Source organism: Carlito syrichta, unplaced genomic scaffold (genome assembly GCF_000164805.1).
Source record: "Carlito syrichta isolate Samal-C Ts95f unplaced genomic scaffold, Tarsius_syrichta-2.0.1 Scaffold90612, whole genome shotgun sequence".
Classification (NCBI taxonomy): Eukaryota; Metazoa; Chordata; class Mammalia; order Primates; family Tarsiidae; genus Carlito; species Carlito syrichta.
Window position 1 is genome coordinate 123,998 of NW_007034708.1, and position 27,356 is coordinate 151,353.

At 42.7% G+C, this 27,356-nt stretch overlaps 1 protein-coding gene across 5 annotated transcripts in view; it reads left to right on the forward strand.

Annotated features, from left to right (window-relative positions):
* The window catches only part of AFDN (afadin, adherens junction formation factor), a 107,142-nt gene extending 87,141 nt beyond the window's left edge, over window positions 1-20,001 (forward strand). For 2 of the 5 annotated variants that reach the window (XM_021712568.1, XM_021712564.1), the window contains exons 29-32: window positions 9,113-9,241; window positions 12,422-12,713; window positions 16,675-16,759; window positions 17,848-20,001. In XM_021712568.1, the coding sequence (XP_021568243.1) occupies window positions 9,113-9,241; window positions 12,422-12,713; window positions 16,675-16,759; window positions 17,848-18,001 (660 nt within the window). In that variant the 3' untranslated portion in view covers window positions 18,002-20,001. Of the gene's footprint in view, window positions 1-9,106; window positions 9,242-12,421; window positions 12,714-16,674; window positions 16,760-17,847 lie in introns of all 5 variants that reach the window. The other 3 variants (XM_021712571.1, XM_021712574.1, XM_021712575.1) reach the window with 2 other exon arrangements.
* Window positions 20,002-27,356: the final 7,355 nt, after the last annotated feature.

A 27,356-nucleotide genomic window follows, 5' to 3' on the forward strand; every position in this document is an offset into this window, starting at 1 on the left:
TTAAACCTTAGATAATTATTTGCTAGATTACAGAGCCCAGCATTGTTATCCCTTTTCAGCTTGCTGTGAATTTTTCCTTAAAAGTCTGTCTCACATGCACTTCTTAATATATACATCTCAGCCACAGGTATACATAACTTTGCCCAAAATTTAGCTTTAATTCCTCTTAGATACTTAAGTTTCTTAAATGAGGCCAGAATATTAAGTATTACATTGTTTCATTGTACTGTTATCTGTATCTTTCAAATTATCAATAGTAAACTTCCTTACAAATAACTATTTTATTTACATTAACGAAGTGCTGTTCTTTTACAGACCTAAGAACTCAATAATTTTCCCTCATTGTCGGGCTTTCTGGCACTCAGCAATATAAGTTGCTCTTGTGCTGCCTTTGCCAGGATAGTTTCCTCTACTCTGGCCATTGTCACTAGTGGGTTGGCAGAGATGGATTCATTTGAACCCTAAGTATATAGGCATGCCCTTGTGTCTCCCACACCCCAAAAGACAAGAAAGGGATGCCTTTACCTTTGCTACAGTTTCAGCTCCAAATACACAGCTGTTATTTATGGCAAATGAGTAGACATTGTTAACATTTCTTATTGTTTCGACTGTATCCTGACAGTAGCAAAAAGTTAGCAAATGTCTTGTAGTATTTCTGATTATTATTTTCTATGAGGACTCAATTTTTTTTAAGGTCTGTCAGTTCCAAATGGTTAAAACACTGAATATTTCAAAACCTTTTAGTGTGAATTATGATATTTGGAAAGTTTCTTATAATAATTTACTAAAAGTATTTGGTTTTTAGATATTAGTTATATTAAGATTAATATCTTAGTCTCCAAATAAGAGAGCTAAGGGAAATTTTTTTTTAAGTGTCTGTGTATTTTAATGATGAAACTCATTTAATACCATGTCATTTTCTATTTCTGAATACTACAAGTCAGTCTGTAGTTTTTTGCTTTTCTCATTGGGTTGTCCAAAAATAGATGACACGTGATAGCAACACAATATGCCGATGGCAAATGACAGGTCTAAACCTAACTTTTTTTTTCACACTGCATCTTTCTTTTTTTTTCTTTCTCTGTTACCTGCAGCAGACTGCTATGCCAGCAATCTCTGTTCTAGATTTGGTATGTTCTTGTTTCTTTCCCTTTGGTACTTTTTTCCTGTCTTGGTTTTCTTTTTCCTTTCAGTGGTGGCTGTTTTATGTTTTCAGTAGATGCAGTTCTCAGGTGTGTCCTGGAGCAGGAGATGTAGTCCAGTGACTCTAGAAGCATGCCTTTGAATGTTACTAGATTTAGTTACTCTGCTTTTCCCCGTTAATTTTAAGTGTTACTGTTTGTTTATGGTTTTGACCTTTTCTCAGTTTAGTCATAAATTGATTCTGTGTATTCTTATGTAATCATAAACACATGAGCAAATGAAGTAAATTTTGCAATGAGTAATGCATTTCATTCTTGTTACATTAAAAATAGATTTAAAATATTCAGTTATGAACTCAATTGAAATGATATTGACAGTTTTCCAGTTTAGATATAACCTTCTATTGATAGAGTAAGAGAGATTTCCAGTAAACATGCATTCTGTGTTTTCTTTAAGAATATCATACAGAATTTAGTCTGCTTTATATCAGCTATGCCAGTTTATAGTCTGCTAAAAAAAATGCTTGAGAACATTTCTGCTGTAAATTCAAAGTGCTTATTGTCATGTTGTGGGAATTTGGCTCATCATTTCATGGCCACAGTACTTGTGTACTATGTCTTTGGCACCCTCTAGACAATTATAGTCTGACATATTTATATTAAGTCAATATTTATTCTTCGTCAACTTCTAAGCATATAAAGTCTAGATCAGATAATACACTAAAAATCCCTGTATCAGGGTTTGTCTTTAATGATCTTTTCACCAAATGACAGCCTCTCCTCTGGCAGTCTCTCTGGCAGTGTCATCCCAGAGAGAAGCTTTTCTTGAAACATTTCCCCTCCTTGGTGATTGGAAAGAATATTTTCTGACTGCTGCATTTTTTTTTAACAAAAAACAAAGATTTAGAAATACACATTTTTTTCCTCCCTCTTTTGTTTATTAAGGTGTCTATAAGTATAGCTGAAAAATATCAATCAATTAGAATCATCATTGTGAGATGTTCATTTAATAAATACTTGCTCAGTATCCATAATATGGTAGTTGCTGACCTGAGGCGTTGTCTTGAAGGTACTAGCCAACTCTATGCACAAGGGGAAATGTTTATGCTATGAAGAATTCTATGACAGATGAACAACAATACTTAAGGATAATGACTGCATCAAAATTTTTATTCCATAGAAGTAATTGAGTTTCTATTTTTTAAAAGATAATTATCTTAAGTATTTATTGATCTTAGCCTCATTTTTCTGAGCATTTCTTAGCCTAATTCTCCAGTAAATACTAATGTTACTAACAACATCATTACCTATAGAGTTGTCATATGTCAGAATTGGCAGGTTGCCCTGGGAACCTCTCCTGTCAGTCCCCTCCTTAGCAGAATAAGGGCATGTCACAAGATCTTGAGGTGACTCGTGGAATAAATTAAGCAGGTCTTGCCCTGTTGGAAACCCTGAGTTTCTAAGATTGGGGGGCTGCCAAGCTGGTTTCTGCTCTTCCCTCTGTTATCCCTGTGACCCATTGTTGCCTCAGTCAGTCTAGGGCCTGCCTCCTCCATCCTCTGTGCTTGCTCCAGATCAGTGATAGTAGGGCCATACTGATGCCATCACTGCCCCCATTTAATTCCTAGTCCAAATCTCTCACACACAAAAGGCTCAGACATCCACCTACTCATGTCATATCTTCTCACGGAGTCAAGTAAGACTTTTCAAATGCAGCATGTTTAAACAAAATCCATTCTCCCCTCCACCCACCTTACACTGTCTTCAGGCTTCTTCATTTCAGTTGATTCTTCGAGTTGCCCAGTCAAGATATGCAGTCGTTCATGACGTCTGTTCTCTGTTCGGAGACTCTACTGGCTTGACTTCCTAGGACCTGACACTTCTACACCCTGGCCTGAGCTATCATCCTTTCCTGCCTGGATTACTGTAGGAAACTGACTGGACCCCTCTGTTCTGCCCCTGGTTCCCTCGTAAGGCATTCTTAATATACCTTACAGCAGGGGTCCCCAACCCCAGGCTGTGGACGGTACCTATGGTCTGTTAGGAACCAGGCTGCACAGCAGGAGGTTAGTGGTGAGGAAGTGCAACTCCTCCTTCTGTCAGATCAGCAAGGGCATTAGATCCTCATTGGAGCATGAACCCTATGGTGAGCTATGTATGTGTGGGATCTAGGTTACGCACCCCTTAGGAGAATCTAATGCCTGAGGATGATCCCTTTCTGCCCCCATTTCCTCCCCACAGCCTTGGTTCCTGGAAAAATTGCCTTATACGAAACTAGTCCCTGATGCCAAAAAAGCAAAAAGGTTAGGGACCCCACCATACAGTGATCCCAAGAGAACAAGCTCATAGCTCTCACAAGGGAGGCTTCCCTTCATGCACAGATGTTGTGAGACTTCCTGGGCCTGCAGGTGCTACTTGGTGTCTCCAGGCCTCATATTCTTCTTCACTCGCTCACCCACTCCGCTGCAGCCTTGCCCATCCCCCTGAATGTCCCTCCAGAGCATGCTAAGATGGCTCCTTTCTGAAGGCTAGCACATCTCCATGGCTGGCTCCTGCATGCCATGCAGCTTCTCAGATGCCACCTTATCAGAGAGGCTCCCCTGCCTGTGCTTCTTCACGTGGGATGCTTCCTTGCCTGTTTCTTCCTATCGTGCTCTACTACCCTTCCCTGTGCTCTGCGTGTTTCTCTTTGTGTACCGTCCCGGAACACTCATCACTGCATGTACTTGCCTTCTCTGGGTAGCATGCACCTTCACGGGTGCATGAGCCCTTGTCTGTCCAGGTTTCTGGGAGAGTTCTGGCATGTGGCAGGCGGTCACTGCTGCTGAGCAAGTAAAATGTTATCCTGGGGTCAAGTTCCCAAACTCCAGGGGCGTATGGCCTTCCTGACTGCTAGCAGCCCGAGAGTGAAACTATTATTAGGTCTCCTCAATGTCAGTTACTAAGATAGTATACATTTCCGTTCAAATCGGAGTACACCTTGCTGGAGAGAACCCTGTTAGTGCCAAGTCACAATGAAACCCTCTTGTGTTCTTAGGGCTTTTTCCTTATATGCCATTGGAAATCCATCTCCAGGAGATCTGAAATCCATCTGGACATGTTTTCCTCCAGCACAGTGCTCGATTCTACTTGACAGCTGTTTCTAACTATCATAGCCATTCAGTTTGGACTGGCGGGGGATGGGCCGGGGGTGTTGTCAACCATGGCCACAGCTTCACCTAGATGAAATCTCAAGGGCAGTAGGTAGTCCTTGCACCTAATGACAAGGTCTGTGATTGTACCTTCATTGCTCCACGTTGCCAAATAATTATATACTGCTTTCATTTCCTCATGACAGACCTATTTCATGGCAGAGCCAAAGGACCAAACCAAGTATGTGAAAGATTTACCCAGTGTTAGCAGATCCTTGCGAGTCAGGTTTCCAGCGGGTAGAAACTCAACCCAGTACAAGAAAAAATCCAGAATCCGGGACAGGTGAAAATCCAGAATCCAAAATCCTCAACTTTCTGAGCACTAACATGAGGCCACAAGTGGACAGTTCCATATCTGCCTCATGTGACGGGCTGCATTGGAAACTTTGTTTCATGCACAAAATCATTTAAAATTTTATATAAATGGACCTTCAGTCTCTATATATGGCTTATTGAAATATAAATGAATTTCAGACTCGATTTCCATCCCCAAGCTACGTATATGCAGATATTCCAAGATTCAGAAAAATCCAAAATCTGAAACACTTTTGGTCTCAAGCATTTTAGATAAGGGATACTCAACTTGTATCATGTAGGTCAAGTGAGAGTGAAGGTTCTAGCCAGAGTTTCCTGAGTTCAAATTAAATGTTCTTTCTGTGATACAAAAATGCTCCTTTCATAGGCTAGCCTAAACTTTGTCTTGTTACCACATCTTAATGGGCCATCTGCTGACTCAGATAACATGAGAACTCACAGGAAAAACTCCTCCCAATTGGGGTAATGCCAGCAAAATAACTTTTAAAGATTTCAGTGGCTCTGCTATTTTCCTCACGTGAAACCCCAAGATAGGTCTTCCCTCATCTGCCACTTTCCTTTCTGGTCTTCATGTAGGACTGTAGAAATTGGGCATACTCCTCTTGGGGATCTCAGTTTGAACTAAAAACCTTGTAACAGTGTCAAGCAAGAATTAGTAGGAAGCCTAATTTGAGAATTGCTCCCTCAGAAAAACTTATCTGTAGGAAGGCAGACTGTATTTTGTTTATTCAAATTGAAGTCCCTCTGGAATGAAAATTGGCTCTGCCAAGAATATCAAAGCCCTAGTGTAGTCACAGTGCATCTTCAGGGTCAACTTTATTCCAGCAGTTGGGAGAAGAAGTATTTTCATATTAAAACCAACATGTGAACATTATGGAGTAGAATACAAAGTGTGTATGATGGTGTAAGATAAAACAGTTGCCCTGAAAGAATTCAAGTGTATGTTTTGTAGACCACTTTCAGCCATACTGTCCTACTAGGAGATTACTCTGCTTAGTCTCTGTCACTAGAGCATTTCAGCAGTAAAGCTCTAGATCTTACAACTTCTGATGAAATTGTCGTAAGAGAAGGGAGCTGTCATTGATTGCAAGTCAGTTACTGTAGTGGATGGTTTTTCCTGTATTATTAATGTTCGCTATCATTGTGAGAGAGGACTTTGAGGAAATTGGTCTTTGAGACCAAGAGAGACTTTTGCTCGGATAAGCCACTAGTAAGTACAGAGCTGGGCTCTGAAACCATCTTGGTGTACCAGGGTCCTGTAGGAATCAGTGATCTAATCAGGAGTTTTTGACCTTAAAGTTTTTTTAGGGTGAACATTTTAATGGGAGGACCATAAGCAGAAATGTCTGTGAAGAAAAAGACTTTTAAGGACTTCAATAGACTAAATTGTATTTTCAGTGAAAATGTCAACAAGTAAAGATATTATGACCCTGTTTTATGTTCAGATATAGGTTAATGTATTTTTGTAGTATGCAATTACAAACACAAATCTCAACATACTTTAAAAAAATAAAAAACCTGAAAATACCTGTTTTGGGGAATGTGGACGCCCAGTGCAGCAGAGTCTTGTTCAAGCCTGCATCTTGGTTATGAAATCCCAGCATAGTACTTGGTTTAGAATAATGGTTAGTCTGGATTGTCTTGACTCAGTAGGTAATAGTTATTTTTTAATCTATTCTGATTGCCTCTCAAATATCACTTTCTACAAGACCACTTTGGTAGAATGTAACTTTCCATTCTTTTAATCAAAGTGTCAATATAACAGAAAGTTTGCCACTGGATTATAGAGCAATTAAGTTTATAACTTAAAATATTCTTCCGCTGTTATTGGATGTAAGTAACCACCATACAGCTCAGTGAACTGTTTCAAGCTGTCATTTTGAGTAAATTAAGAGATTATCAGTTTTCCCAATAATGCTTTGTGAGTGGGAATAAAGCAGCATAGTTTTGAATAACAAAATAATTTATGATTTGGAAATGAAAATTCACAAAGTAGCCAAAGAGTGGGAAGGAAACTGCCTTGATTGACATTAATAGCACTGGTTAATTTGCCTTTCTTTAGAAATAATAACCATACGCTGAACACAAGAAGGCTGCTTGTTTTTCACATCCAGATATAGAGAGTAAAGGTTTTTAAGAAGAAAATGCCTGTTTTATTTGTAAGATAGCATTTGTACTGATAATTACAAGAATAGTAGTTCTGATTTCTTAAAATTATACTCTTATCTAATTAAAGAACCTAATTGGCTATATCATTGTATAATATTTTATTGCTCAGAATTTGTTTTTAATTAGGGCTAAACAGCATTGACATAAATTAATTTGTGTTTTGTTGGATAAGGGAAAACCCCTGTTGTATTAGTGCAATTTTACATTCTATCTGAAATTACTTTTCTGTAGAATAGCTAATATTATGAATTGCTGCTTTATTTTGCCATTTTATTTGGGTGCTGTTTCTCACCATTTGTACTGACGACTAAAATTCTTGCTAAATATTCCCATTGTTGGCTGTTCTCCATCAGGGAGCTCATGGGAGCCCTGCCTAGTTCTGCATTCCTGGGGCAGGGCACTGCTGTCTCTTTCTTGGTTCTTAGTAACATTTGCTCCTGCTATAAACCCCTAAAACCAGTTGTCAACTTTAGTTTTTTCTAAGATATTTTATCATTGTTTACTGACATGAAAAAGAGTAACAACACTGATTAATTTATTCTTTCCTGTCAGATAGAGTGTTTTCCACAGAAATCAAGGAAGATGAAGCTGTTAGATTTTTGTTTTATTTAAAAAAGAAAAACATACAAACAATTCAAATCCAGAAGTGATCATTTTATATTTTTGGTATAAACAATTTATTGGCAAACTGGTAATACTGTAGATGTTGAAACACGTAGGAATTTTATGTAAGGGATTCCTAGAGATTGAGGTAGATGACTTCGAGTTCCACTTTAATTTTAGAAATAGTGAATCAACTCCTTGATGATGTATGATAATACATGTATGGGTGTTCCTATAGCTGAGGTCTGTACCAGATAAGAAGTGGAGAATGCATGGTGTTCTAAGTTACCATTATCTGAGGCTGTAACAACAGAAACAGCTGCATATCAAGATGGCAGGGAAAGTCTGACCCTGTGCTGCACTGGTTGTTAATCTAGGATTCCTTTATAGAAAAGACATTTCCAACCAATAGTGCATAGAAATGTGATCAGAAGGATAAAAGAGCTAAAAATAAAATAAAAAAGAGGGAGACTTAGGTATTTGAAGATATCCTTAAGTATGTAAAGTGATAAAGAAAAGGTATTAAATGTTTGTGTTGTTTCAAAAAAGCAGAACTTGAATCAACAAACGTAGAAAAACACTCAGGTAATGAGTTTTAGACCAGACCAACAGAATGGGCTGTATTGAGAGGGTGGCATCCAGTCAGACACTGGGGTGTCCAAATGGAAGAGAGCTGGTGTGAGGCTCCTTCCCAACTTGGGTTCAGACTCCATGGCATAGCCTGGGGCTATTTCTGAGCTGGGAAGGAATTCTTAAGTCTTCAATGGGATCTGGGGGGAGTCAATGGCCCAGGGTCAGAGGAGGAAGGTGGGCGGTTGCATGTCCACTGGAGTCTTGTGCTGCCCCATGACCCCACCTGGTGAGAGGCAAGTGTCAACCTCCCACGTTCCATAAGAACAGACTTGTTAAACTGATATTCATAGCTGAGTGGGTGGCTCACACCTCTAATCCCTTTGTAAGCACTTTGGCAGGCGGAGGCAAGAGGATTGCCTGAGCTCAGGGGTTCGAGACAAGCCTGGACACCTTGGCAAGACCATGTCTCTACAATAAAAATAAAAAAATTAATTGGGCATGATGGCTCGTGCCTGTGGTTCCAGCTACTTGGAAGGCCGAGGCAGAAGGATTGCCTGAGCCCAGCAGGTCGAGGCTGTGGTGACTGTGAGCTTGCCACTGCACTCTAGCCTGGATGACAGAGTGAGACTCCAACTCAATAAAAAAAAAAAAAAAAACTGACATTCATAGTGAAAATGGAAAAGAGAAAGAGACAAGGAAGAAGTCATTTACTTATATTTCATAGTTTCCTAAAGTGGGGTCTGTTTGTTAAGTTTGTTAGTTTACATGAGTGGGTTAACCTAAATTTACTCTAATAAAAGAATCATACTTGTTTCATGCATGAATATATGAGAGAAATTCCCTCTTTGAGCCATGATTAATGGAGGAATAACTCTGGGATTGTGGAGACATTTTTAGGTAACTTAGTTAAAAATTATAGAGCTAAAAAATGTGTAAGTTTTATCATCTTCCAACAGTGGTTTTAACCTGGTAGTTTGTACTTAACTTTCTGTGTGCGTGCGTGTGTGTGTGTGTGTGTGTGTATATCTGTGTCTGCTTGTCTTAATGTGTGCATTTTACATATTGTGCTAGTGGTGTTTCTCGAATGAACACTAACGTGACTTTTGTTGTTAGTTGCAGGACGAGGAGCGAAGGCGGCAGCAGCAGTTGGAAGAGATGCGCAAGCGGGAAGCGGAAGACCGGGTGAGGCAGGAGGAGGAGCGGCGGCGGCAAGAGGAGGAACGAGTGAAACGAGATGCTGAAGAAAAGGTTATGGTCCTCTAAGGGCAGCTAGCATTTTACCAGATTAGCCTGAACACAAATGAGTGGCTGGGGCAAGGGGGGCTAGAAGTTACATGTGTCTTGAGATGCAGAAGACAGAGCAGGGCCTGGATCCCCCAGCTTTTGTTCTTGGACCAAAACCTTCAGCCCTATCTGGCCCACCTACCTCTCTTCTGGACTGTCTCCAGACCCCCTTACTTTCTAGTTTTGTCTCCCTCAGACTTCCGAGCTCCTAGGTCTGTATAGCAGGAGCCTCTTTGCAAAGGGTCTGTTTACTCCAGGCTTTGATCTTTACTGGACACTGTCCAGCTTGTTATTGTGAAGGTGATATTTGTTCAGTTATTGTTTAAATTGAGTTTAACCATGGGAGGCAATAGGAACATAGTAAGACAGTCTGCTAACATTAAACACTTGAAATAGATTACTTACTAAAATTACTCAATTTTGGTTGATGATAAAGAGGGCATATGGCCTATAAGAATTGTTACACAAGAAAAATTTAGTATGTTATCCTGTAAATATTCTGAGGTGTTTATTTTGATGTGTGTTTTTTTAATTCCAATAATCCTTTTAACTGAATTTTAAATGACAGCTAATCCTGGCATTTTGAGAAACGGGAACTTGGAGATGTTATTCTCTGGGTCACTTGGTCTTGTGTGTTCCTAACTGAGGCCCTCTGGGTTAAAGAGGCTGTAGCCATTGAGGTCACTGTTGGTTGGGGGGAGTGGTTCTGTGTCGTCCCAAGGAAATTGCACGTTGCTGTCTGTGGTCTGAGAGAAGCTGTTCTCTCTGTTACTTCCCTTCTATGAAGGTGGAAGCTTTGAGTGTTACAACTGCTGATGGGGAAAAGTCTAGTTTTTATTAATTCCTTCCTTGATAGTCCAGTGACCTACATTAATATAATTTCTCCCCCAACAGAACAATGTATAAGTAAGACTGATAGACCTAATGTAACTCATTTAAATGAAAGTAGAGTGAATAATGTAAGGGTACATTCCTGTGTTGAAATTAGTGATTTTTGTGTTCCATAGACCTCTGCCCTCCTGAAAGTGTTTGGTCATATTATCTGTTGTTTCTGAACAGCTAGGAGGTATTCTCAGAGTTTCAGCTTTCAGGATTAGGTTATCCCATAAGTCTCACTTGTGTAATGGTAAGTCAAAATTGATTATCTTTCTAAGGAAATCAGATTTCCAAAGTTTTGAGCCCCTTGTATTCTAAGTGTTCATGGTGTCTGTTGCTTTGCTTTTCCGTGAAAGCCTTCTCTGGCCAATTGGAGGGATGCTTTTTCAGCTCAGTGTCAGCCTGGTGTCCTGGGCCTTCCATGGTGCTTGTGGCCATAGTCAGGTCCAGGCCTGGCCTCGCTGAACCTGGGGTCAGGGATAGCTGGGTTGTCACGTCAGAGCAGTGTGTGGAGTCAGGGGCCAGGCTGTGTTTTCTTTGCTGAGAAACTCTTAGGTTGTTTAATTTTTCCAATATGTGTTCTCAAAACTTATGATTATGTCAAATACACGTGTGTTTTAGTAACTGCTTCTATAATAGAGTGGTCACTGTAAAAAGAAGCTGAATAACCTATTTTTTTATACCGAATGTCCAAAGTTGATGGGTTTGCTTTGTTATAGAAAAATGTGCCATTCATTTGTTGGGTAGAATAAAGTCATCTTGTAATTGTATCTGCTCTTGGTGTAACTAAGAGAGGGTGTTCTTATTTCTCCCTAAAATGTTTCCAAGCAACTGTTCTTCATAAGATTCCTGATAGTTCCATTTAAAAGCAACAGAAGCCATTCTGGTTTGATTCTCTACCCCATGGGAACACTTACTTTGTGTGGACAAGAAGATTTAAAAGTCTTTCTTTCAGGATTTCTAAACATTGTATAAGAAGATACAAGGAGAAATTGAGTTCAGGGTAATGATTAGAGCTGGCATTTATTCTTAGAGTTTTCTCCATCAGAAGGTGAAGCAGTGACATTGCGTATTTATTGTTTATGTGGTGTGTGTGTGTGTGTGTGTGTGTGTGTGTGTGTGTGTGTGTGTGTGAGAGAGAGAGAGAGAGAGAGAGAGAGAGAGAGAGACTTTAGAGGGAGTGGGGAGAAAACAGCTATAAAAATTAAAAGAGACACTAACAACTTTTAACCTGATGCCAGCAAGGTCCCTAAAGTTAGTTCTCTGGTTGACTGAGTTTAAAATTCATTGTATGCCATACAGTAGCACTAAACATTTACTCAAGGTAGACTTTTGTGTTTGATCTTTCATCCCCCTTCTTACTTACTTTTTTCTTGTGCTCTAAAACTTTTGTCAATCTTTAACAAAACTGTGCTGTTACCTTTTTAATGTTAAAAGAATTTAATTGCTGTCAACTGTAGTATGTGCAGATGTATGTCAGAAAAAAATGTACATTTTGTGTCAAAATATATTTGAATATCTTGTTGCTATTGCTGTTAATGCCTGGCTCTCTAATTTTTTGCCTGTCAGGGAGTTTTTAAGATTTGAAATATAAATTAAGAACTATGGAAGCATATTTGTTAGATTGTTGCTTTGGGAAAATGAGTGCTTTTTTTTTTTTTTTTTTTTTACCCTTTATGGTTTTCTATTAATTTCCCTCCTAATAACTGGAAATGAACTGGGTGGTTTAACCACATCTTCTTGTCCAGGAAGGACTGCTCTTCTGAAATCTCTGGGGCTCAATGACAAAGTATGTAAGTTCGCCCTTCTGAAAGTGCCGGCCATAGAAAGCCAGTTATAGTCCACTTTTAGTTTTGTGTTGTCTTTAATCACAGCAGTAACAGGTAAGTTAATATCCTACCAAACACAGAAAAGGAGGATGACAGAGAAAGAAGGAGTTTGCAGGAACTAGGAGGAAGTAAGGAATAGAATGAAGTCTAGTGGGATAACCAAAAGGGAGCAGTGACTGGGACTCCAGGAGCCTGGGTGGTAGTTTATTCCCTGCTTTTGAGCAATTTTCTGTCAATCCAGAATAGTATGAATGCATTTTTAAGTATTAAGAGAAGACTCTGGGTTGACCTGCTTCTGTTATAGTATTGTGATGCTTAAATTTTAACATCCATGGACTTGCCAGTGTAGTGATGAGGACTGTTCCCTGTGAAGGCCCAGTGGGTTGTCTTTTCCCTTCTGACCTCTGACCTTTGCACTCTTGTCTATTCCCGCCTGCAGAGGCGACAGGAAGAAGGGTATTACAGTCGCTTGGAAGCCGAGAGGCGCAGACAGCACGACGAGGCGGCACGCAGGTTGCTGGAGCCCGAGGCGCCCGGTCTGTGCCGCCCTCCACTTCCCCGGGACTACGAGCCCCCGTCCCCGTCCCCCGCATCCAACGCCCCTCCTCCCCCGCCTCAGCGAAATGCCTCCTACCTCAAAACCCAGGTCCTCTCCCCTGACTCGCTGTTCACTGCCAAGTTTGTTGCGTACAATGAGGAGGAGGAGGAGGAGGAGGACTACAGTCTAGCAGGTCAGGATAAGTACGCCAGCACGAGAAAGTCTCATGGGGACCTTCTTCCTGCCCCTCTTAAGCCACGGCTGCCTCCCTGCCAACCACGCCCGGCCTCCGATGGCATCTTTCTCTCCAACTCATTCCAGCCACCCTCAGCCAAAGCCAACAGTACTACTCACCAAAAAGGCCAGCCCCCGCCCCCTCCAAAAAAACCCAGCTTCTACCATCCCAGCCACTGCAAAGGCAGAGGTAAAAGATAGAGCGACAAATCAGCTCTCTCTTGTCTTCATGATTGGAACCTTGGAATCTCTGCACACTTGCCCTGTGTGATCCATGGCAATCATACTTGCTTTGGAATTTGGATTTCACTTGATTGCTCATCTCAGCATGGTGATCCCTTCAACCTCTGATTGTTACATCTGTGCTAATACTCTTTTTTGGTAGATGTCTTAGGACTTCAGTTTCTTTCATGCTTTAAAAAGATCCATTTCTTTGATCAGCTGACAACAATCCGTCCTTCTCTGCTCCCCAATCACTTGAAGTACTGTTGGTCTTGGCTTTCATGCTCTACCTCCTCAAATGGTCTTACATTTGATTGAACAAGTGCCTTTTCTCACCTTGTAGTGTCTCAAAAGATAAAGTGTTATAGTTACATTTCAAGTTTCCATTATTTAACGTGAATAGAACTTTTTGTTCTGGATTCACTTCTAAGATGAGTCACTCTTGCTCATGGAGATTTGGTTAGCATAGTGGAGTATCTGCTAAACTGGTTAACTGTTTCACTTTATGACCTCAATGTCGGCTGCCTCACACCAGGGCCTAGAGATCCTAGGCGCAGAGAAATTCCTCTTGTTCCCTCTTCCTCTAACTGTTTTCATTCTTTCCTGTAACCTGCATTTTCAGCATCTCTCACTACCAGCAGCCGGACCTTAGTAGGTGTACAGTTGCCATTAGTTAAAGCCCTGTAGGTTGATTGCAGAGTGTGATAGTCAGTTTTTGAGACAGCATTGAACATTATGATTCAAATATAATTAATTGAAAGGGTTCAAATTTCACCCTAGCCTTACCATAAATGAAGTTGGGGTTCTGGCACTAAGTATCCTCAAATACAGGTGTGTTACCTTTTTTTTTTTTTTTCCTGTGAGTCAAAGTCTCACTCTATCCTCCAAGATGGAGTGTAGTGGTACAATCAAGGCTCACCGCAGCCTCAGCCTCCTCAAGGGATCTTCCCAGGTACCTGGAACTACAAGCATGTGCCACAGCACCTGGCTAATTTTTTTTTTTTTTTTGATAGAGATGAGGTCTCGCTATGTTGCCTTGGCTGGTCTCAATCTCCTGGGCTCAGGTGATCCTCCTCCCTCAGCTTCCCAAAGTGCAAGGATACAGGCGTGAGCCACCATGCCCAGTCTAGGAGTGTTCCATTTTTTTTTTTTTTGAGTCGGAGTCCCACTCTGTCGCCCAGACTAGAGAGCAGTGGCATGCTTCGACCCGCTGGGCTCCAGTGATCCTTCCTCCTCAGCCTTCCTAGTAGCGAGAACTACAGGCACATACTACCATGCCTGGCTAATTTTTGGTTTTACTGTAGAGCCAAGGTCTTGCCAAGTTGCCTGTGTGGGTCTGGAACCCACAGGCTCAGGCAATCCACTTGCCTCAGCCTCCCAAAGTGCTGGGATTACAGACTGAGCCACCGAGCCTGACCAGGAGTGTTACTTTGAATGAGAATATAAGAGTCTTCTAAATAAGTGTCATTCTGCATAAACAATGTGTGGAACTCAACAATTCTGAAAGGTTAACTACTTTAAGACTCAGTGTAATGTGACCTTTACATAACAAATGAATTTTGCCAGAATTCTATCTTTTTTTCTCACATTTGTCAGAGCTTTGATCCACTTTGAAAGCTTATATATAAAGTTTATGTTGAGTCACTTTGGAAGCCAAAATTAAATATTTATAAATTATCTGTTGTAAATATCTAGAATTTGGTAACTTTTTAAAGACATCAAGGAATAATAGTACATTTTAAAGCAAGATGCCATCACCCTCCTTGTATCCAATTATATCAGCTAAACTTATATAAGACACAAATATAAGGTTGGTAGCTGAATAGTACAGTTAGGTGTCACTTATAACCATATTGGCTTTCAGGCACACCACTAATCCTCATTTTATTTCACACTGAAGTACCACATAGGAGCAGGTTATATCATGCATCTGAGTGCTCAGCCTCTTTGAAGACTTCTTTGTTAAGTAGAGAGCTGTCTGCACCACGTGCAGAACGCGTTCTCACCTGTCACCTGTTCATCTCACTAGCATTGTCACGTTCCTGTGTTCAACTCTTGTCTCTGTCGGGAGTACTTTGGTAAAACGTGCTTCTGCAGACAGGACCTGGTTTCTTCCACTGGGTAGGATGAGGAATAGAATTAGGATGTGAATTGGGATGAGTAACATCAGATTTCAACATAGCAATATATGAAAGATTCATTATTAAAGCTCTTTGAAAATTATAGTTGGAATTTATAGTTTTCATATATCATTATCTGAAAGTATTTGATATTCTACTTAACTCTAAAAGTTCTGACAGTTCTGAATAATTACTTTTTACCAGTGGAAAAAGCCAATATCATTCTTACAACAAAGCTCAAAAGATATAACCCAATGTTTTAAAAAATAAAGCAAAAGAAAAAGTTTGGAATTAAAATGGAAAAAAAATCTCACTATGCCATAATTTACCTAAAGAACCACTGTGGATGGCCTTAAGATGTGTTCTGTTTGGTCTTTTGAGTCTTTGCTGAGGATGACGTCCTACACCATGATTGTAGGAAGCCTAATCTCATAAGTAAAGGTGCAGTGCAAAGAGGTATCATTCCCAAGGCAGCTGTGCTGTCTACAGTGTGTCAAAGAAGTTCTGGCTGCACAGCAGGGCCTTTTGTATAGAAGAGAAACAAAGGTTTACTTTCATGCGACTTGTCTGAGAAAGAATTTTAATGTGAAAATATTGTACTAATTTTGTGGCCTATTTAACCCAATAATCAATGTTGTCAGTGTTTTCTTAGTAGTTTGAGCATTTATTACTCCAGCCTATATTATTATAGGCAGAAGACTTTTCAAGTGTGAATTTATTTTTCTTGCTAATGTTACAGTTAATAGAAATACACTGATACTAATTTAAATGCATTATGATTTTAATAATTATTTTTAATGACATTTGTTATTCATTGGATACATTTAAGACTTTTAACCTGCATCATCTCTTGATCTTCATCAACCCATTGAGGCCACAGGGCAAGTGTTGTTGTTGAGTGGCTGATACCACACTCACCTACAGTTCCGTGGCCAGCCAGGCAGAGCCATGCTGTGGCAGGGCCTGCCCAGCTGCCCCTCACACCATGCTGCTTTGAATATTGTTTTTATTATCAGTGACTTTGTATCTATACCAGTAATAACAAATACAAGGGGGTTATTGGTAGATTGTTTTAAAAACTTAATTTATTTTTTAATAATTACTGGCCATTTATCCTGAAACATAAATTCAGTTGTTAATCCTGAAAAGGGAAATATCATGGGATTACTTCTTAATCTTTGGGTCATGTTTGCTCCCAGTGATTTTGTAAGAACAGGTGTGTCTGAAAAGTTGTGCTGATCTCTTCACTTAAGTAAGCCTTCTGTGGGTTTGTCTTTTCAATTCATCATAATAATGTATTTTTTCTGATTTGAACTTTTTGGATATATACAGTTTTCCTCGTACTAAAGGGCATAAGATCATTCTTTTACCACCTTTCGAGGGTAGTGATTGGATTACTCAGGCCACTAACAGATGTGAATTTCAAATTATTTTATATAATACGAGGAGTCGTTGCCTTCTTGTTTACTCAGTAATTAAAGACATCTTATTTTTCTACGTGCACTGCATCTTTATTGTGAACAAAGTCCTGGAAATAATTCAAGTACTCTGATTTGTGCTGTTTCTTTTATGGAAAAGGACCGAACTCATACACGGGATCTACTATAACAGGTGTTGGAGCCCATGACACATATCGGGACACAGGAGAGAAGCGCTCTAAAAGGTACTGACGACTGTGCTAGACAAGTAGCTTCATCTCTCATTGGTGACTCTTTGTCCCTCGTGATATTTTAAAATTACATAAAGCTGGATTGAAATTTCAGAGACTGTTATCAGCTCCGGTATTTCCCATGGTACAAAAATCACATGCGCATGTAGGCTTTTTAAATTCTGTGTTGCTAGTATAGTTTTGTTTCAGCCAGTGACACAGGTACCAAACTAGTCAGAACATTAGAAACAGTAGGCCATGCTGGTCTTTCTACCAGAGAAGGTTGAAAATTTTAAAACAACGTCCAGAGGTCTTCCTGATGGTACACAAAAAATAAATAGGCTCCAAAATAAATAGGCTCCATGTCTTCACTGAATGTCCTCACCTGGATTTTAGACAGAAATGCTGTTGCCTAACTGTTCTTAAAACAGTTAAGTTAGCCTGGGCAGTACAGTAGAGCCGTGTCTCTACAAAAAAAGTAAATAAACTAACTAGGCATAGTGGCATGCACCTGTAGTCCCAGTTACTCGGGAGGCTGTCGTCCCTGTTACTCAGGAGGATCCCTTGAACCCAGGAGTTTGAGGCTGCGGTGAGCCATGATTGTGCCACTGCACTCCAGCCTGGGTGACAGAGCAAGACCCACCACCCCCCTCCAAAAAAAAGAAAGAAAGAAAGAAAAGTTGAGCTAATCAAGAATTTTCAGTTCTGTTCTATAATTTATTAAATTAGGGATATTTATAGATGCCTCTCAGGTACATGTAAGACTCATTAAAATGTTGTGTTTTAAAACTGGACACATCCTTCAGTTAAACTTGTTTAACTGGTAAGGATTTCCTGCTTGCCAAAATTTAACTTATTAGTTTTTTGAGTTGGATATGACTAGGGGAAATAAATGTTTTAGTAAGGAGAATATTTTGCCCTTTTTTTCTATATGGCTTTAAATACAGCCCCTAGAATTTTAATTATAGGAAAAGTTATAGCAAAATTTAATAAAGAATGAGACTGAAAGTTTTAATTAATTGTCCATTATGCAAACTTACCTAGTTGTTGACAGGTTATTTCTATTTTGACCAATAATCATTTGTATTTCCCTCTTAACGCAGCCAAGATGCAGATTTACCTGGAAGTTCTGGAGCCCCTGAAAGCTTGACATTCAGAGAACGCCAGCGTCTTTTCTCACAAGGTCAAGATGTGTCCAATAAAGTAAAAGCTTCTCGTAAATTAACAGAACTGGAAAACGAACTGAACACAAAATGAAAAGGGAACCTTGTACTTATCAAAAAACCCTCTCGCTTGGGGGTTTGTAGGTGTGACTTTGAAGAGGAAAGGGGGAGATTATATTTCTAAATGATTTATAATTTCTATTTCTAAAATGTTTGGGATTTAGAGATGTCTCAAGTTGAAGAAATTTTATTTTACTTTACCAAGAGATTGTCATTTATGTAATTTAAACACTGTCTAATTTCTTATCTGGATCATATGAAGACAACTTTTTTGATGGTTTCTCTTTGGAGTCTTAAGTTCCAAGGGGACAGGATGAAGGGTGGGAGGAAGAACGAGATATGTCTCCTCCCAGCTTCTCCTTGCAACCGGCCAAGGAGCACAGACAGAGAAGTTCTTGTTCTTGGTTTTTCAGCAACTTTATTTTCGCTATCAAACAGAGAATAGCTTGAACTACCCAGACTGTTGTTTGCACTATTTAGTATAGCCCACAATATTTTACAGAAGAGAGGACAGGTGAAGACATGCTCCTCAATGTCACCTGATCAAGTGATTTCTGCGACACCTTCTCTAGTCTGCGTCATGGCACAGTTTAGACTGAAGCTTTCTGTGAGGTGACACGCATCCAAGACCAAGACTGCTCCATCTCACTCCTTGCAAGTCTAAGCCCTTCTGATCAATTCAAAATAACTGACTTTAAAAATTGTGAAAGAAGAAATTTTGGGGAATTTAAGGTTAGGGGATTTTATTTTTATAAATACCAAACTATTGTTATTGTTAGACTTCATAAATCATTGGTGAATTTGAAGATGACAGTTGTGTTAGAAAGTCGACTAATATTTCCAAGAGATCTGTATAAGAGGACATCTTTAGCTGAACAGTGTTCATGTGACCAGAAATAAAAATCTCTGAGAAAAATGGAAGGTTAACAAGTGACACTCAAAACACAACTGTCACTCCGAAATTTTAATTTGAAAAAGAAATAGATTTGCATCGATATGCTGTCGGGAAAAGGAAGTAATTCAATTACATATGACATCTGTAATTTAAATATTATAAGAATAACTCATGGCAGTTCAAGCTATTTTTTATAGTATAATGGAGTTATTTAATTTTAATTTGTTGAATTATTAGTTACCACTGTTATTTCTTCAGCTATGGCTACATGGCTGATGTTGGGGAGTCGGACCTCAGTGTGTTTTATATTGTGTGCTGTTAAGATGATAAATTTCTTTGTGATTACAAGCAAATTTTCTATTTGACAAAGCTCTAAGATGGGGTCTGGATGATTTTCTGTACCATATTATTCTCTTACAAATATACATGTTAGGAAAACATGCACACTTCCAAAGAGAAGAATAGAGGCTTTCACTGCCTTAGACATCAGTTTTAATAAGAGTTGTATGATAAATCATTAAAAATGCGAGTGTAAATATTTTTTATTTCTATCAGGGTTCTTATTTGAAAGTGTGCTTTTACTGTTTCCCTTGTTTAAGTAAGAGAGTGAAATGGTCTGTGTGTGTATGAAGGATTTGCATGCTTGCTCCAGAACCTCTAGGAGAAGCAAGCTCCTCCCAAGTATCTTGAGAACACTGGCAGCCTTATGGTGACTCAATCCACACTTTGTTGAAAGAAAAGAGATGCATATGAATTCCTTTTCTTTTAATATATAAAAAAGACAAATACATGTAAGTACAAGCGAACACATGTACATATCTACATACAGGGATATTTGTATGTATGGTTATAAAACCCATAAACAAGTGGATTTGGCCACCTTTGGACAAGTAGGGCAAATGTGAATATGTGTAAAAGTGCTTTTCATAACTGCATTATATGGAAGAAGCATCAGAACTGCTGTAGTTTTCCATTTCTACTGTATTTCAGTTGCAACCTATTTTTAATAAACTTTGTATGTATTTAAGTGTATTTGCTATTATTTTGAAAGTGCTGACAAAGTTTATATTTGTAACATCAGCCTTCCTCTGCCCTGTCTTTCCATCTGTCCACTCATTCATTAAACATTTACTGAGTATCATTTCTGTGTCAGGCAGTGTTTTAATTTGTGAGCAAGTGTTCTTTCGCTGATCAGCTCAATAGGTAACATTCACAGTGGTCTCCTATGTGGCTCAGCTGCCCAGGTCTTCCTGACTGCAGCATTGACCACAGCAAACCCACGTGGTCATTGGACCATTTCTCAGTTATGCTGTGCCCATCCTGGCATCTGAAATTCCTAAATATACCCAGTAACAAGTAACTTGTAGAAAAATAAGGTGTCCTGGTGAGACATGTTTGAGTGCAAGAACCCACTCAGGCTAGCTCATGTAAAGGGATATGTTTTGTATAGTGCACAGGTAGAGTGCAGTAGGGCCAGGTGTGCAGGCAGGACCTGCAGGCCCGCACTGGACGAGCCTCTGCACTGCCTCTGAGTCAGGCTTCTTCCTGTCCTTCCTGTTTCTAGGGTGCCTGCTCTGTGGCCCATGAGCAAAAGGACTGGGATAGGCAGGGCCAGAGAACCCAAGGGCTCCATGGGGAGTGGAGGGGCTAAACCAGGCAGTTTCAGGCATACAGCAGGCATGGGCTTTGAGAGCTGTGTGTCACCCAGCAGGGTGACTAGCCTACAACAGTGTATTGTGAAAAGGAGGATGCAAGAAGGGCTTCCTGGAGGAGGAAGTGTCTTAGGGTTGAAGACACTTGTGGAGACCTTTTGTTAGAACCAGGCATTTAAGTACTGGAAAGATAGTATTTGCTTTTACTGTATTTTAATGCCTAAAAAGGTACTTTAAGGTCTGTGAAGACAAAAACTTAGACACTTTGAGTGTTGATCTTGTCCTGTTTATCTCAGGGCCTGTGTTCTGTTGCTATTCATGGAAACAATGACTTTGGCTAGCAGTGGTCTTCCATCTTGTGGGCCAACAGAGCACTCGCTAATTTTCTGATTTTCTGGTGCATGCCATTAGATGCAATTTCTTTTTGCTTTATTGCATGGAAAACAGTTTTCAAGGATTTTGTTAGGTTTAGTAATGAAAACTGTAAAAGCAAAATTCAGAAAGTCAAGTAACTTGCAGAAAGAAAAACAGATGCAAAAGTTTTTCTTACTCCAGTATCTCATCCAGTTTATTCCAAAAAGTCATGTAGCCCCAAAAGATACATATTAGATTTCCGTTTGGGAACAGAAGGCAATTTCTTGTGTAATTTATCCAACAGACACAGGTTCCTACACTGCATCGGGGGACACCTCATTGTGGTTCCCTGGTGTCCCAGAGCAGGCCGGCCCTGCCCTCAGGAGTATGGTTCTAAGAAGCAGAAACATGCTTGACTCATAGGGGTACAGTCAGTAATCATCAACTGTATGGAGAGGGTGAAGGGCAAGTGCATAGTGGAAGGAACCGTTTAATACTGTGGAGCTGGCAGGCTGTTCCAGGCTGGCGGCAGCACCAAAAGCAGCTGGGTCCAGGGCCAGCAGGCAGTGGGGCTGCAGAGAGCCAAGGGCCACCTGGAGCCACAGGCAGTGAAGGGGGCATTTCCCAAGACCCTGTTTGTGCCTTGGAAAGGCCCTGCCAGGTCTTGAGGGGGTGTGTGGAGCCACCATTTGACAAGAGGGTCACTGGCTTTGGAAGGGGAGAGATGGGTGGGCGCCATGAGGAGGCTTCTGCAAGAGTCCTGGGGAGCCTGGAGGGTGCAAATGGAAAGAGCAGAGGAGGAAAGACAGCGGTGGAAACAACTTTCCTTTTGAACTAGAATTTGATAACCTTGGCTTTCAAACAGAGAATGATGTCCTGCTCAATGGGTTAGACCTAATCTTTTTCTGCTCTTAAAAAGTTTGTGTTCTATCCTTTTATAGAGACTACATGGCAAAGTGAATGATGTTTAATTGGGGACAGTGCTTCCAACGTCAGCTTGGAAATTTTTTAAATGACAGAAAAACATTAATCTAGCCAAAAAGGGAGAGTGAGACCTGGAAACACAAGGATAGTTGTGGAGCTTTAAAATGGCCCACTCGCCGCCTCCAGTATTTGTCCTTGGAAATAGGCCCCAAGACATAGAAACAGCCTGAGACGAGTAGAGCATACTATTCTCTGAGCAGGTGAAGCATGGATGAGTTGTGGGCTATGGGTGTGGCCCTGGTACTGAAACTGCCATTTTCTGACCACTTGAGAACGACTGCCACAAGTGCGGACACCGTCCAGAGCCCTCACAGTCTCGTGGACCAATGCTCGTCAGTGCCTCCTGCCTGTGATGGACAATGTCTGTTACTTAGTTCAGGTCGCATCACTGATTTGGAGTAGGATGGAGAATTGCCCAACAGACAGGAGGCAGCTCTTAAAGACTGTTGGATCAGCTCGTTCTCAAGAATTCTTACCTCCCATAGGAAGAAAAGAAATTATAAACAAAATAAAGATGAAGGGAGAGAACATGAGGACCATGTGGGCCGCTTCCTCGGGAGGAAGTTCTGCTGGCCTTGGCTCCAGCCACATTCCCAGGACAGGGGCAGGTGCGCAACCTTCAGGGAGGAGATTTGCTCAGCACTAAGTTCTGAGGGTCTCTGTGGCCCTGGCCATGAGCGGCACTGAATGTTTCTTCCTCTCAGGGCCTCTGGCTATCCCACCTCAGTGGGCCCCCAAAGGACATGGTCAGAGCCAGAGCCCTTAATGTGCAAAAGCAGATCTATTCAGGAACTTTGTAAGATGGGGAAAGACCTCAGGACAGAGCTGCGCTCACCTTTGTGCACAAGGGGATAGATTGTAACTAGGGAGCGGGGGAGGGGTCGGGGGATGGAAAATGACCAAGGACGCATCGAGGCCAAACTGACTTGGGTTTTTGCTGAAGGCAGGCGGGGGGACCCACTGTCACCCCGAGACATGGAGGATGAGATCTTGATCATTGTCCACGCGGGTGAGAGGAACCCTTGCCACATTGACTAAGCAGGGCTCTTGCTAAAACTGGGCCCTGCGGCTCAGAGGAGCCAGGTCTGGTCAGGGGAGGAATCCTTGGAGTGTCCCTACCGCCAAGTGACAAGACTCGTCTCCGTGATCATGTCACGTGCCACAGCCTCTTCCCCCTCAAGACAGTAGACACCAGGCCTTTTCTCATCGCTGATCTTCCCCATCACTGATCCTCATCACAGTTAATGCTTGCCAGCAACTGCTGCAGGAGTAAGCCTGGGGCCAGGTCAGCGACAAGAACAGGCTGCCTTAAAAGCCCTGGGACGGGAGACAGCCTCCGCCGCCTCTGTCCCACCATCATGCACTCTCCTGAGCCCGTGTCCACATCTATGACACAGGAGCATCCAGGACAGCCCCGGTCCACCAAGACGTGGCTCTAGCCATTCGCGAAACATTCAGTTCTACAGTAACCACATGAAAAGAGGGAAGGAAGCAGGCGAAACACTGCGATACCTTTCATTTGCCTAATCCTTCCTAAACAGTGTCCTTCCATGTGCAACTCGTTTAAAATCCCGAGACAGTCTACATTCTTCCTCATAGGAAGCCTTCAGATTTCGGTGTGTCTCACACCAGAGGTCAGCCAGGGAGCATCCTGGAGAGAGGGCTCTTCGGAGGGCTGTTGGAGGTCACAACACCTGTGGGAGGCGGGGGGATGTAAGGGATTGCAGGGGGATGTAAGGGACAGCGGGTGAGCGGGTCTACTGGGCAGGACCATTGTGTGGTTTTGCATAGAGGGGATGCAAGGCAGCTGGATGAGGCATCTGACTTCATCCTCAGCGGCCACTCTGTTGGGACAGGTGGAGGGCTGGAATGGGGAGTGGTGGTGGCTGGTCGACTCCCAGGGCACTCTGAGTTCCCCTGGGATTCCATGCCTGGGCAGGTCTGATTCAGTTAGGTCTCAAGTGTGAACATGGGACTGACTGTTGGGGACAGTTGGCCAGTGAGAGCTACATGCATTATGATGTGGGGGCCATTCCTGCTGGTGTGCTGTTAACTTCATTGTTAGCTTAAAGTCCAAATGCTTCTCATGTTTTGTTTCGTCCGAATCCAGCTTTGGCATTACATAGGCAAGCAATGTTCCCCTTTGCACAAATGGGGAAATTGAGGCCAAGAGGTCCGATTACACTCAGCGGTTTACCATTGGTTGGTCTGGGTCAAATACCTCGAGGCCACAATCCAAGGCCCTGAGGTCTCGCTGCCTAATGTCACACATGGATGTCGCGGCCCCTCCCATGCGCTTTAGTCACAGAAGGTACATTCACAAATGGTGGCAGTATACTTAGTGGATACTGCAACTTTAGGCAACATCAGAAGTTCTTAAGTAAAAAATGATTACAATTGATTGGCCAGAAATTAATAGACATAAGGTTTAGTGATTACTGCTTCTGAAGATGGTGGTTGAAATGCACAAATGTGTTTATCTGATCTCTTCCTAGGGAAGAACACAGTCATTCTGGGCACATGGCTATAGCAAATCCCACCTGACATCCAGACCTGTCTCCACCCTGACCTCGGAGTGAACCCTTCTGCCCAGATCTTCGTAATACTTCAGACCTGTGACAAGGGAGAGAAACTTTTCACTGCTGGCACTAGAACTTGTCTTAAGGAGAAAGCTGCCTTTTGTGGCTTTAGGTGAGTGTGAGTCTGCCCTGAGTGAGACATGGACTTGTGGACACGCGACAGGATGCTGTGGACGGGGAGATGGAATGCCGGAGAGCAGGCCAAGGAAGCAGGCACAAGGGTTACCACGCGGCTGAATGCCCTCTCGGCCGTGCAGTGGGTAATGGGACATGTGCTGTCCAGGAAGCCTGTGACATGACCATGTAGGCTCCGGGCAGGGACACTGAAGCAGCCAGGCGGCCCTGTTTAGTGGGAATGTGCCAGGAGGTCTATGGAGAAAAAGAGACCCAGAGGCCGAGGCGACCGCAGAATGGAGGTCTCTGTGGCGGTACTGGACAGGCCATGCTGGCACTCCAGCCTGGGCTCAGGGTCGAGGGACCCAGCCATCGAGTGGTGTCCACAGACTAGGGCTGGGGGACCTGTAGTTGCAGGCAGCCTGGGTGGAGTGTCCTACACACGGGGTGCTGGAAGGCTGCCTTGTGCTCTCGGTTCTCTCCGAAGCCCGTTGTGTGTGCTGGTAGATGTGTGTGCTGAGAACGCACCCAGTCATCTCCACACCCTGAGGATCTCAGCAGATGGTGGCTGGCCCTGGCACAAGACCAGGGTGAGTAACCCGGTTCTCTCCACTGTAATCAGAGATCACAATCCCCTCACTGTTAGTCAGACTTCACTTCTCATCTCCCCAGCCATTGGTTTTTTTCTCTAGGAAAATGAGACTGACTTGCTTTTCCACAACTATGGAAAAACCGTTTACCATGATCTAAACGGCCAACATGTGTTTTTTCATTTTACATTGTTTCGTCTAGGAAATGCAGTGGGGAGTCTTAAAAATAGCCACAGCGCAGGCTTAGACGCTTAAGTCTCCTCCATGCCCGATCCTTCCAGCCAAAGGGAAAAGCAAAGATTTGATTTTCTTTCGGGATTTGGGCCTTGAATGCACACATATTGCTCAGTTCATGGCACATAATTATTATCTGTCCAAGCTGTGTCTCCAGCCAGGCCCTTGTTGGTTGGTTTATTTTTCTTCTTCCCTGTTTCTGGTTCTCACATAATTACCCACTACCTACTCCAAATAGGGCCACTTGGATATGTCTGGTATGTGGTCTTGAAAATGGATGTTTCTTACAGGGTGGGGATGGTGGTGTGCGAGTCTCATGAATGGCACTGGGCTGCAGACTTCTCTATTTTTTCTTCTTTTTTTTTTAAAGACGGAGTTTCACTCTCTCACCCAAGCTAGAGTACAGTGGTGAAATCATGGCTCACTGCAGCCTCGAACTCCTGGGCTCAAGTAATTCTTCCTCCTGGCCCATCCTCCTAAGTGGCTGGGTCCACAGGTGTGCACCACCACGCCTGGTTAGTTATTTTTTTTTTTTTTAATTGAGACAGGGTCTCACTACATTACTCAGGCTGGTCTTGAACTACTGGCCTCAAGCCATCCTCCTGCCTCGACCTCCCAAAATGCCACTGCTCCCAGCCCTTGTCGGTGTCTTGTTTCTCTCTCTCTATCACTGCCAGCTCTGTAGGGTGGTGGCCACTCATTAGCAATGGCTTCCAGGTTGCCAGCAACGCCCTGCCTCCAACACCAATGCAGGAAGCACCTAGGAGACTTCCAGGAGTGGTACACTGGGTTGCCTGTCACATGTGTGCCTGTGGCCCGGATGTCTGTGGGTGCACAGCAGGCGTATGTCCATCCCATATCTCACTGGCAGGCCCGAACATGGCTGCAGGGCCTGTTCCAGCCAGAGGTGCAGAGCAGTGTTGTGCTTGCTGATGCTCTGGAATGCAGTAGTCTACTTTTTAAAGAATATAATCACGCTAGGTCATCTCTCCTGGCCAATGTGCTTTGAAGATGAAGATATGGCTGTGTTCAGTGGCTCCCGTGTCCGTGCCCCCCTCCTGATATGTCTTGTTATTACAGGTGCTGGCTGAGCTCCTGCCACCAGCTGGCCTGGGGTGGCCAGGAGCCACAGTGGACAGGACAGTCCTGCCCTGTGTGTGCATATGGGCAGGGAGCAGCAGGAGCCCAATAACCTCACCTCTGGGGGACGCACTCAGTCCTGGGGACAGGGCAGCTCAGCTTGAACTATGATGATTTCAGCAGATCTGAAGGTCAGCTAGGGAGCATCCTGGAGAGAAAGCATTGGGAAGGGGTCCTCGGGAAGCCACAGGAGATGTCACTGTTGGGGGCATTTGAGGGATGGCAGACCAGTGAGTCCCCACCAGGCAGGACCTATGTGCTGTTTTTGAGGGGATTGGAGGTGGCTAGATGAGGCATCTGACTTCATCCTCGGTGGCCTCTCTGGACAAGTGGAGAAGCTGGAGTGTGGGGTGGGGGCAGTTGGTCGACTCCTAGGGTGCTCTGAGACCCCTGAACTTGCCCACAGATAGGAAATGGAGGGGAGAGAAGCTGGGTGCCCAGGGTTGAGTTGAGCAGTGGAGGTTGGGGAGGGAATCAGCGGAGTTGGGGTGGAGGATCAGGGAGGGGGTGGGGAATTGGTGGGGACAGGGTGGAGGGATCTGTGGGAAGGGGGCAGAGGGCAGTGGGGACAGGGTGAGGGTCCATGGGAACGGAGCAGGGGGATGGGGTGGGATTCAGCGGGGGATGCGTGGGGTTCAGCGGGGAGAGGATAGAGTCAGCAGGGACAGTGTGGGTGGTCTCCTGGGATGTGCAGCCGAACAGGGACAGGTGGGCTGGAGGAGGTCACCTGGAGAACATGTGCTCAGGAGATGAGAGTGGGCACTGCCGGAGCGCCCCAGACCACAGCGGCGCGCTGGGTGGGGGAGGAAGGTCTCGGAAGGGTAAGAGACTGAGGAGGAACAGGCCC